General features: G+C 43.3%; 1 protein-coding gene across 1 annotated transcript in view; it reads left to right on the top strand.

Moving 5' to 3' along the window:
* Positions 1–15: 15 nt before the first annotated feature.
* Positions 16–13,147, top strand: part of colgalt1a (collagen beta(1-O)galactosyltransferase 1a) — a 28,783-nt gene continuing 15,651 nt past the window's right edge. Inside the window, exon 1 of the mRNA XM_084145762.1 lies at positions 16–383. Within this exon, the coding sequence (XP_084001888.1) occupies positions 166–383 (218 nt within the window). The 5' untranslated portion in view covers positions 16–165. The remainder of the gene's footprint in view (positions 384–13,147) is intronic.

Raw genomic sequence — 13,147 nt, 5'->3', positions numbered from 1 at the left:
ATCCTCTGGTTGAATAGAGCCTGAGACTATTTGCAGCGTTGTCACTGAGGTGTTGCGTTTTTGTCGGTGGTGCGAAAAGGCTTGAAGTCTGTGAAATATTTGCTCTTTCTGCATAGTGTGTTTCTTTGTTAGTTTATAATTTGCTTTTTCTCTATTTGCTGTGCGATGCACCGGTACATCTTTCTTCTGTCCACCGCCCTGACGTTACTGTTCTCCGGACCAGCTCAAGGATACTTCCCCGAAGAGCGCTGGAGCCCCGAATCTCCATTTCTTGCCCCGCGGGTCCTCATTGCCCTCGTCTGCCGCAACTCTGAACATTCTCTGCCTTATTTCCTTGGAACTATCGAACGTCTGAATTATCCCAAGGACCGCGTGGCAATTTGGTAAGTGTCTCTCGAACATTCCGTTTACATGTGAGATATGGTCTCTGTTTTATGATGGTATGGATGTGGCAATAATATTAGCTAGCTAACGTTACTGTAACTTACAAGGGCAGGGTATCATATTCCTCGTTACTGGTCAATTTTATTATTTATAGATGACAGTCAAAAGCAATTTTCCTAGCACCAACCACATTGTACATATGCAAGATCAGAATTACAGCTATCATCACAAAGGTTCTGGAAAGATGAAACCAGGCGAGGGGGGCGCGACTTTCATTGCAGTGAGTCTTTGAAAGTATTTAGGGTAAAAGGGGGTAGTCATTTTCCTGCAACGTCACCAGATTCTCGAATTAATTACGTAGAGTGCACTGCATGGTGCATAGTGTTCAATTGAATTGGTCAGATATTTGGCATTTCTGTTGAAGTTGTAGCCACTACTACTAGCCAGGGCCTACGTGGTATTTTATTCACCCATTGGAAACACAGAAAAGATAGAGCCCCCCTCCCTGTAACTAGCAGAGACCTGTCTATCTTCTATTTCTCCTCACCTGGGCCAGGTAGAGTATATCCCCTCTGTCTGCAGGCTATTCACTATTCAGATTTATGAATGTATCGCCCTAAGGCCTAGGCTAAATACTGATCCGTTAGTTCAGCTATTAAACTGAGATGATGACTACAGGAAATGTAGCCACAGGAAATCCCTTGATTGTCCCCCATGATGAGATCGGGGAGGGGACTGTGGATCTTTATATTTTAGCAGTCTAAGTGGGTGGTGGGATTGAGGTCAATTGGAGTTGTACTTGGTATTAACCTCCAGGTCAGATAAGATACTGGGTAGCCTATCGCTACACAGCATTGATGTTGCTTTGAGGTAAACAAATAATAAAATAAACAATGACTTGGAACCTCTGCTATGGTTAGGCTACTACTGATATGGACATATTGTTAGTGAATGAGTTGTGTACAGGCCAATGTGCTTGGACTGAGTGGGACAATGCCATAATTACAATGGAAAACCTCCCGAGTGGCGCAGTGGTCTAAGGCGCTAGCTGTGTCACTAGAGATCCTGGTTCGAATCCAGGCTCTGTCTTAGCCGGCCGCGATCGGGAGACCCATGGGGCGGCGCACAATTGGCCCAGCGTCGTCCAGGGTAGGGGAAGGAATGGCCGGCAGCGATGTAGCTCAGTTGGTAGAGCATGGCGTTTGCAACGCCAGGGTTGTGGGTTCAATTACATGAAAAATAATGTATGCACTCACTAACTGTAAGTCGCTCTGGATAAGAGCGTCTGCTAAATGACTAAAATGTATAAATGAAAATCCTCTCAAACTAGAGTAGCTGACAACATTAGTTTAGATTAACACTCTGTTAATGTAGTTAAATCAATAGCATTCAGTTGGTTTAAAGGGCATGAGTGTGATGTGCAAAGGGTAGCCAAGTAGTTTACTGTCCAATAAAATAAAATGGGGGGGAGAGCAAGGTTCAACCTGCTTGTCCACCTGTGTCTTGTGTGCTACAGTACCAACCCACTGGGCACAGACGTCTATTCAACGTAATTTCATTGAAATTATGTGGAAACAACGTTGATTCAACCCTTGTGCGCCCAGTGGGCCTAAACATAGAATTACATATATAATCCTTATTAATTTAATAGGATTCCATGGGCCTAATAGTAAAGCTTTGTCATTGAACTTTTAAATGTATTACATTTTAATGTGGCATAAACACAACCAGTCATGAAGTTTTCATCTGATTGTCAAACAATTACTTCAATAGGCTCGTGTAGGCTACCTGCGCACGTTACTCAGGGAGGGGGGAACAATTTTGTAACTGGGGTGCGAAACAATTAATGTTTTGAAGCCCCATTTAAATATTTTTCTACTCATAATTTCCAACATTTGGTAAGCTATTTGTTAGTCAACATATCTATAATTAGATGCAGTGCCTTGTAAAAGTATTCATCCCCCTTCGTGTTTTTCCTATTTTGTTGCATTACAACCTGTAATTTAAGTGGATTTTTATTTGGATTTCATGTAATGGACATACACAAATGTCACGCCCTGGCTCTGGGGACTCTTATATGTTGAGCCAGGGTGTGGATTTTCTATGTTTTGTTTTCTATGTTTTTGGTTCTAGTTCGTTTTGATCTATGCTGGCCAGGGTGGTTCCCAATCAGAGACAGCTGTAGCTCGTTGTCTCTGATTGGGGACCATACTTAGGCAGCCTGTTTGGCACTAGTATTTTGTGGGATCTTGTTCCGTAAGGTTTTGTGTATAACCTAGGACTTCACGTATCGTTTCGTTTGTTGTTTTGGTTCGTGTGTGTACTAAATAAAGAATGTACGCTTATCACGCTGCGCCTTGGTCCGCTTCATCTGTCGACGATCGTGACAACAAAATAGTCAAAATTGGTGAAGTGAAATATAAACTTGTTTCAAAAAATAAAATAACGGAAAAGTGGTGCGTGCATATGTATTCACACCCTTTGCTATGAAGCCCCTAAATAAGATCTGGTGCAACCAATTACCTTCAGAAGTCACATAATTAGTTAAATAAAGTCCACCTGTGTGCAATCTAAAGAAGATCAGCATGTCCTTACCTAGTACATATTACAAGTATAACATTGAATTTATTTTCATTAATTTTTTACAGAAGCAGTAACATATTTACTGTCAACTGGAGTATAGCCTAAGCCCACATATCCACAACAGTTAGGCTAGTATATTGAAAGACTAGTCTAGCCGGAACGCCGTGGTATATTGTGACCTCACTACACTGTGGCCCATTCATGGAGGTAGGCCTAAAGTAGATGAGTGAAGATCATTTTAGAGCATTCCAATACTCTCCAGCCCGTCCCCAGCCCCAGCCAAGCAGACCGCTTGTGCCTCAGAGCCTCATACCCAGGTGTAGGGTGACTGTTTGAACATGTTGTTTGGGTGTAAATGGTGAAGCCCATCCCCCCTTCCCCTCCTCCCTTCCCCAGTGCCCCACCCTCCCCTCCAGCCAGCCGCTGGTAAACAGATGTTTTCAGAACCTAGGGCTAGATCTCCATTTGCCACTTCCTATTTTGGTTCAGGTCCAGCAGTATGAAGGGGTGAAAGTAAGCTGGTAGGCTCTGGCACAGAGTACAGGCAAAATAAATAGTGGGGGTATGGCATACTGGTAAAACATGAGCCTCTCACACTAATTAAAACATACATTCCAAGAAAAAAAGGACGCGTGGTATTTTGTTTAGATGTGTTTGTAAGCCCATTAAGTCACATCTGTGCTTTTCCCTAACAGTTTCCTATGTTAAAAACATGGTTAATGTTCTGTCATAAACACATAGCTATGTTATAAGCACGGCCTTACAGTAACAAAACAGTTTTTCACTTGGATTTCCATAATAGGCTTAAGGACATTTCACTGTAACATCAATGTTTTGTCAGCTCATGTTGAGATAGCAACATGCTCCAGACCATTTTTGTATAGATCCAGCTATATGCCTCAGATCCTAAATGAATGGAAAATGTCATTATTGGAGTTGAAGCATAGGCCTATCTGGATCTACACAACCAATGGCTTGGGCAGAATGACAGTGTAGGCTACCCCTGCATACGGTTTCTGAAGAGCGGAGGAGCGGATTTCGACTGTACACAAGACTTGGAGAGGCCTGGATGTGTAATCGGGAGTTTGATGAGTATGTAGGTAAATCTTGGACAGCTAGAGTGAGGAGACGGGAGAGAACAAACTTAGCAAGGAGCTGCAGTGTTCTCACAGACCAGTGTGACATCAGCACTCCAGCACCCTACTCCACACTGAGAAGATAGAACCTGCTTTGGCTGCTTGCCATCAGGACTGGAGAACTACAAGCTGTGCTGTCAGTGAAACTGTTGTGCCTAGAGGTTTAGGCCATACCACCACTCCGACTCTGTTGCCTGCCTAGGCACTATTCTGCATGATTTGGATAGGTTAAGGCTAAGCAATATGGGGAGGAGCTCCTCACTTGGGCCCCTCCTCCCTTGGGCCCCATCCAGAAACAGCCCCTAGCCCCTAACCCCTAGGCACTGATCTGGAAGAATTTGACAGGAAGGCCTGCAGACTAAACATGAAGATAGTTAGCTCCTCCTTGCCCTCTGCTTACAGTATAGCCTACCTAGCCAATCCTCTCAGATCTACGTGCCTAGAGGAGATGGGGGATAGGGATTGTCTCTTGAAGGGGCCTAGGGCTCAGGAGGAGTGATGGGTGTTGTCATGTTATAATAATATAATAATAATAATAATAATAATAATAATAATAATAAAATAATAATATGCCATTTAGCAGACGCTTTTATCCAAAGCGACTTACAGTCATGCGTGCATACATTTTTGTGTATGGGTGGTCCCGGGGATCGAACCCACTACCTTGGCGTTACAAGCGCCGTGCTCTACCAGCTGAGCTACAGAGGACCACGTTGTAACTAGAGAATGACCAATATGGATTTTTTAGGGCCAATACCGATTTTTGGGGGTCAATACTTTAGGCCAATATGCAATATCATTAAATTTTAACATTTTGATGACAAACATTTTGATGTATATTTGTTTAATTGCATCAATTTAAAAATCACATAATACATTTGACTTTGTTTTTACCAATCTAACTACATAACAACATTATTTTCTTTTCCAATCTAACTACATAACAACAATTTTATTTGAATTGGTAAATCTCTTGATAACCTGGGTAAATTAAGATGGCAAAGGCCTACTCACAATACAGGTGAATGCATATTCAATAGGAGTGTGTGCATGCATTGAGTTATTGAGCTTGTTTTGGCTGATCAGTGGAGTTTATTTATGGTGTTACAGATGACAAAATCTGTTTGCATTCCATTTGGGACTAATATTAGCCTACAACTGATCAGAGATGGGCAGTATTTCTGTTACATGTATTTGAAATACGTATTTTAATTACTTCTGAGTATTTTGTCATTTGAATTACACTGTGCTGAACTACACTCCAATGTATTTTCAAAATACAAAATACTTTTCTATAATTTTTTTTTATAGCAGTTCACATTTTGTTGGCCCCCTTTCACCCTGCATTGGTCTCAGAAGTCTGATACACTATGGTGTGATACGAACGTCTGCTAAATGAACTAAATGTATATGTAACATTTTTTGTTGAGGGAGAAAGTACTTGATACAATTGTGATATGTTGTGTCACCTAGCATTCGGAAAGTATTCAGACCCCTTGACTTTTTCCACATTTTGTCACGTTACAGCCTTATTCTAAAATGGATTAAAGGATTTTTTCCCTCGTCAATCTACACACAATACCCCATAATGACAAAGCGAAAACTGTTTTTTAGAAATTGTTGCTAATTTATTAAAAATAAAAAACATTTACGTAAGTACTTACATAAGTATTCAGACCCTTTGCCAAGACAACGCAGCAGTGGCTTTGGGACAAGTCTCTGAATGTCCTTGAGTGGCCCAGCCAGAGCCCGGACTTGAACCCGATCTAACATCTCTGGAGAGACCTGAAAATAGCTGTGCAGTGACGCTCCCCATCCAACCTGACAGAGCTTGAGAGGATCTGCAGAGAAGAATGGGAGAAGCTCCCCAAATACAGGTGTGCCAAGCTTGTAGCGTCATACCCAAGAAGACTCGAGGCTGTAATCGCTGCCAAAGGTGCTTCAACAAAGTACTGAGCAAAGGGTCTGGATAAAAATGTCTAAAAACCTGTTTTTGCTTTGTCATTATGGGGTATTGTGTGTAGATTGAAGAGAGAGAGAAAAAAACAACAATTTAATTCATTTTAGAATAAGGCTGGAATCTAACAAAATGTGTAAAATAGTCAAGGGGTCTGAATACTTTCCGAATGCACTGTATCTTATGATGAATGCACTAATTGTAAGTCGCTCTGGAGAAGAGTGCTAAATGACTAAAATGTAAAAATGAACAATTGCAAAGCATGCTGAGTATTATTCTAATGAGCTCTGCCCTGAAACAAGGCCAATAATAATACCCAGTGTGCTTTGCAGTTCATTTTGGTATGTTCTGTTGACATATACACTACCGTTCAAAAGTTTGGGGTCACTTAGAAATGTCCTTGTCCTCAACTGGCAGCTTCATTAAATAGTATCCGCAAAACACCAGTCTCAACGTCAAAAGTGAAGAAGCGACTCCGGGATGCTGACCTTCAGAGTTGCAAAGAAAAAGCCATATCTCAGACTGGCCAATAAAAACAAACGATTAAGATGGGCAAAAGAACACTGAACTTTTTCTTTGCAACTCTGCCTTGAAGGTCAGCATCCCGGAGTCGCCTCTTCACTGTTGCGGGTACTATTTAATAAAGCTGCCAGTTGAGGACCTGTGAGGCGTCTGTTTCTTTAACTAGACACTCTAATGTATTTGTCCTCTTTCTCAGTTGTGCACCGGGGTCTCCCACTCCTCTTTCTATTCTGGTTAGAGCCAGTTTGAGCTGTTCTGTGAAGGGAGTAGTACACAGCAGTTTCTTGGCAATTTCTCGCATGGAATAGCCTTCATTTCTCAGAACAAGAATAGACTGACGAGTTTCAGAAGAAAGTTATTTGTTACTTGCCATTTTGATCCTGTAATCGAACCCACAATTGCTGATGCTCCAGATACTCAACTAGTCTCAAGAAGGCCAATTTTATTTGCTTCTTTAATCAGCACAACAGTTTTCAGCTGTGCTAACATAATGTTCAATTAGTCTTTTAAAATGATAAACTTGGATTAGCAAACACAACGTGCCACTGGAACACAGGACTGATGGTTGCTGAAAATGGGCCTCTGTACGCCTATGTAGATATTCCATAAAGAATCAGCCGTTTCCAGTTACAATAACCGTTTACAACATTAACAATGTCTACACTGTATTTCTGATCAATTTGAAGTTATTTTAATGGACAAAAAAATTGCTTTTCTTTCGAAAACAAGGACATTTCTAAGTGACCCCAAACTTTTGATCCAGAGTGATTTGCTCAACTAAATCAAATCAAATCAAATTTTATTGGCCACATGCGCCGAATAAAACAGGTGCAGACATTACAGTGAAATGCTTACTTACAGCCCTTAACCAACAGTGCATTCATTTTTAATTAAAAAGTAAAATAAAACAACAACAAAAAAGTGTTGAGAAAAAAAGAGCAGAAGTAAAATAAAATAACAGTAGGGAGGCTATATATAAAGGGGGGTACCGGTGCAGAGTCAATGTGCGGGGGCACCGGCTAGTTGAGGTAGTTGAAGTAATATGTACATGTGGGTAGAGTTAAAGTTACTATGCATAAATAATTAACAGAGTAGCAGCAGCGTAAAAAGATGGGGTGGGGGGTGGGGGGGCAGTGCAAATAGTCCGGGTAGCCATGATTAGCTGTTCAGGAGTCTTATGGCTTGGGGGTAGAAGCTGTTGAGAAGTCTTTTGGACCTAGACTTGGCACTCCGGTACCGCTTGCCGTGCGGTAGCAGAGAGAACAGTCTATGACTAGGGTGGCTGGAGTCTTTGACAATTTTGAGGGCCTTCCTCTGACACCGCCTGGTATAGAGGTCCTGGATGGCAGGAAGCTTGGCCCCAGTGATGTACTGGGGCGTACGCACTACCCTCTGTAGTGCCTTGCGGTCGGAGGGCAAGCAGTTGCCATACCAGGCGGTGATGCAACCAGTCAGAATTATTTGAGGATCTGAGGACCCATGCCAAATCTTTTCAGTCTCCTGAGGGGGAATAGGCTTTGTCGTGCCCTCTTCACGACTGTCTTGGTGTGTTTGGACCATGATAGTTCGTTGGTGATGTGGACACCAAGGAACTTGAAGCTCTCAACCTGTTCCAATATGAGAATGGGGGCGCGCTCAGTCCTCTTGTTTTTCCTGTAGTCCACAATCATCTCCTTTGTCTTGGTCACGTTGAGGGAGAGGTTGTTATCCTGGCACCACACGGCCAGGTCTCTGACCTCCTCCCTATAGGCTGTCTCATCGTTGTCGGTGATCAGGCCTACCACTGTTGTGTCGTCAGCAAACTTAATGGTGGTGTTGGAGTCGTACCTGGCCATGCAGTCATGGGTGAACAGGGAGTACAGGAGGGGACTGAGCACGCACCCCTGAGGGGCCCCCGTGTTGCGGATCAGTGTGGCAGATGTGTTGTTACCTACCCTTACCACCTGGGGGCGGCCCGTCAGGAAGTCCAGGATCCAGTTGCAGAGGGAGGTGTTTAGTCCCAGGATCCTTAGCTTAGTGATGAGCTTTGAGGGCATTATGGTGTTGAATGCTGAGCTGTAGTCAATGAATAGCATTCTCACGTAGGTGTTCCTCTTGTCCAGGTGGGAAAGGGCAGTGTGGAGTGCAATAGAGATTGCATCATCTGTGGATCTGTTGGGGCAGTATGCAAATTGGAGTGGGTCTAGGGTTTCTGGGATAATGGTGTTGATGTGAGCCATGACCAGCCTTTCAAAGCACTTCATGGCTACAGACGTCAGTGCTACGGGTCGGTAGTCATTTAGGCAGGTTAACTAAGGTAGATGAACAACAACATATCACAGTCATAGCAAGAAGAACGTTTTTGTAACCGTTACTGAGAATGTTGTTGCTGTTCGGGCCAGCAACTTGCAAATGTATTTTAAAATACAAAAACCATGTATTTTAATTAAATACATTACAAAATACATGTTTTTTTGTAGTTTATTTTGATACATTGATCTTTATGGTATTTTGTATCTGTATGTTGTAATTGTAATTTTTGTCCAACATTTGCATAGAAGCATCATTTCAGCATGTCACGCCTGTATGGAAGGACATCATTATAGGCACTGCTCTTAGTTTGAGAATTTAAAATAACATCTATTCAATGCAAATGGGTCCATCGTAAAATTAAGATTTGTGATCACGGATGCTTATGAAACTAGGATTTTATGTCATTTTCCATGATCGAGAAAATATATTTTTTCCAGCTGTCAGGAGCATCTCTAAACGACTCAAATGCCAGCATGAAATTCGAAACAACTCAAATGGCTATTTCAGCTATCTGTTAAGAAATGGGCTGGTTGTAAACTTGATCCTACTGCTACGATTGGATAGAGCGAGGCTGTAACTCCGCTCCCTTTTACATCTCCTGATATCTCTCTCCATTGCTCATACACTACATGGCCAAAAGTATGGGGACACCCTTTCAAATTAGTGGATTTGGCTATTTCCGCTACACCTGTTGCTGACATGTGTATAAAATCGAGCACACAGCCATGCAATCTCCATAGAAAAACACTGGCAGTAGAATGGCCCATACTGAAGAGCTCACTGACTTTCAGTTCGTCAAATTTCTGCCATGCTAGAGCTTCCCCGGTCAACTGTAAGTGCTATTATTGTGAAGTGGAAACGTCTAGGAGCAACAACAGCTCAGCCGCAAAGTGTTAGGCCACACAAGCTCACAGAACGGGACCGCGGAGTACTGAAGCGCGTAAAAATTGTCTGTCCTCGGTTGCAAAACTCACTACCGTGTTCCAAACTGCCTCTGGAAGCAACGTCAGCACAATAACTGTTCGTCGGGAGCTTCATGAAATGGGTTTCCATGGCCGAGCAGCCGCACACAAGCCTAAAATCACCATGTGCAATGCCAAGCGTCTGCTGGACTGGTGTAAAGCTCGCCGCCATTGGACTCTGGGGCAATGGAAACGCGTTCTCTGGAGTGATGAATCGCGCTTCACCATCTGGCAGTCCAACGGACAAATCTGGGTTTGGCTGATGCCAAGAGAACGCTACCTGCCCCAATGCATAATGCCAACTGTAAAGTTTGGTGGAGGAGGAATAATGGTCTAGGGCGGTTTTTCATGGTTTGGGCTAGGCCCCTTAGTTCAAGTGAAAGGAAATCGTAACGCTACAGCATACAATGACATTCTAGACAATTCTGTGCTTCCAACTTTTATGGCAATAGTTTGGGGAAGGCCTTTTCCTGTTTCAGGATGACAATGCCCCCGTGTACAAATTGAGGTCCATACAGAAATGGTTTGTCAAGATCGGTGTGGAAGAACTTGACTGGCCTGCACAGAGCCCTGACCTCAACCCCATCTAACACCTTTGGGATGAATTGGAACGCAGACTGCGAGCCAGGCCTAATCGCCCAACATCAGTGCCTGACCTAACTAATGCTCTTGTGGCTGAATGGAAGCAAGTCCCCGCAACAATGTTCCAACATCTAGTGGAAAGCCTTCCCAGAAGAGTGGAGGCTGTTATAGCAGCAAAGGGGGGACCAACTCCATATTAATGCCCATGATTTCGGAAAGAGATGTTCGATGAGCATACTTTTGGTCATGTAGTGTATCACTTGGTGCAGTTTACTGCTACATTAAGAACTAGCTCAATGGCGATGACATTTGCTACCAAGCCATAAAAGTGCATAATATCTTACAATGAGAGCGAAGGTAGGAAAAACGATGAAACGACGATGCACGTCAATATACGGATACGATTGCGGCTGGTCAGATCAGCAAACCAGTAAACAGCTAACGTTACTGTCAAGTTGCGTCAATTCAAATCTGGTATAGGAACAAAAAGAGGTCAATACACGTCTTCTAAGATAGACTAGTATTTTAATTAATGCAAACACTTGAATGGTAAATATGATGTTCGTATATACGTGCCCACTGAAACACCACGCAGGGCAGACAGAGAACTGAGCTATTGTTATAAGTTCTTCTTTAAATACTCTGACAGAGATAGTTCCCGCTCCCTGCTGGGCCTGTCAGAATAGAGGCTGGGTGTGGTTTAAACTTACCCAACCTATCGTTGGCGCTCAGGCTGGTCCCAGCCCCTTGGCGCTTCACTGTTGCCGGGCATTAGTTGTTATCTTTACAACTTGTCTCGAGTCAGCAACCTCAGACATAGTTTGTTCTTCTTCATTGTAGCAGTACACATGTCCTTAAGCAGTTTAACAAAGAGGCAGTGTGTGTGTGAATCACAAGTCTATCTCAGCCTACCCCCTAACGGTTCCTCACATTAATCACAGCTTGTTATGTTAAACAATCTATATCAGTACAGCACAAACCTATTATGTTTAATCATTAATGCATTCTTTCTAAGCTAGGCATCACATCTAGTTGTAAGAGAATAGATCCCCACATTATTCAGCAAGTCAGATGGCTCGTTTTGCCGAAAATGGTGCATGTAGCTAGCTAGCCACATTGGCTATTAGCTCCTATCTGATATCTTAGCACCATGTTTATCTAGCCAGCTAGAGAGCAATAGTAATGGCGTCTTTTTGTAGGCACTAGCTCTGCCATAGTTCGTTGGACAAAGCGTATGAGAAAATGAATGGAGTTTTTGTAGTTTTTTTTAAATAAACGCCAAAAATAAGGTTTCTGGTAAACACAGGCTTAGGAGATCTTATACGTTTTGTTCTATGAGACCATTTTCATCAGCTAACGTCACGTTTTGTGAATTGTGTAATAAAAAAGCACATAAAGGCCATAAGGCTTTATAATTCATAAAGGTCATGTTAACTGACTGATATTATTTCATTGAACAAATGTATAATATCTCCTAAGCCTGTGTTAACCTCAGGGTTCAGATCTAGAAGCACGGTTTTTGACTGCTCCTACAGCTTTGCATATGTACTACAGTTTAACTGATGCCCTGGCCCAAAAAGACCATTTCCATACACCGCCGCATAGAGAAGTCAGATTTGAAAATTCCTAATAAGACACTTTAGTCATCGCCTTTGTGCACAAAACATCCATTGAATTATTCAAATAATTGTCACTGAGGCCAATTGTTTTTCATCACTCACAGGCGAAGATATTACAATTGTATATTTATCCAATGTCTGACCTGTTTTTGGATGACGTGATGACGTCGTCGCTTCTCGCGCTGCTCTCTGTGCGCACTGAGCGCTAGTGTGCATGTGATGTTGGTCCGTATTAACCGGATGCAACCCGGATATAGACGGTCCATGAATCGGCGTATGCGTGAGTAGGTTACCTTATTATTAGTGAATTAACAAAAATAATTTGATTTTGGTCACAGTGTCATTTCACCCATTTCATCCATTTCTCAATACTGCACTTTTCTGTTGGAGAATGAGCTAGCTTGCTGCTTCTGATTTTCCCAGCTAAACATTTGCATTGTGCAGTGCATGTGGCTCAGGCAGTGAGTGGTGGCTGGCATAGCTGCAGAGGGACTATCAGCAAAGCCGATAGAGATGGGCCAATAGCCGGTAGACTAGAAAAGGCCGGCCTCCCGAGTGGCGCAGCGGTCTAAGGCACTACATCGCAGTGCTAGAGGCGTCACTACAGATCCGGGTTCGATCCCGGGCTGTGTCGCAGCCGGCCGCGACCGGGAGACCCATGAGGTGGCGCACAATTGGCCCAGCGTCGTCCGGGTTACGGGAGGGTTTGGCCGGCTGGGATGTCCTTGTCCCATCGCGCTCTAGCGACTCCTTGTGGCGGCCGGGCGCATGCACGCTGACTTGGGTCGCCAGCTGTACAGTGTTTCCTCCGACACATTGGTGTGGCTGGCTTCCAGGTTAAGCAAGCAGTGTGTCAAGAAGCAGTGCGGCTTGGTGGGGCCGTGTCTCGGAAGACGCATGGCTTCTCGACCTTCGCCTATCCCGAGTCCGTAGGGGAGTTGCAGCAATGGGACAAGACTGTAACTACCAATTGGATATCACGAAAAAGGGGTAAAAAGTACTAAAAAATAAATAAAGACTAGAAAAGGGCAATATCGGCTGATATATCGGCACAGCTGATTATCAGTCGTTCTCTAGTTGTAACAGGATCCCCTGTTCCTAGTCACATAG

This window comes from Coregonus lavaretus (genome assembly GCF_964263955.1).
Source record: "Coregonus lavaretus genome assembly, chromosome: 28".
Taxonomy (NCBI): domain Eukaryota; kingdom Metazoa; phylum Chordata; class Actinopteri; order Salmoniformes; family Salmonidae; genus Coregonus; species Coregonus lavaretus.
The sequence above is the reverse complement of the archived record's forward strand: the minus strand, read 5'-3'. Positions and strand labels throughout refer to the sequence as shown.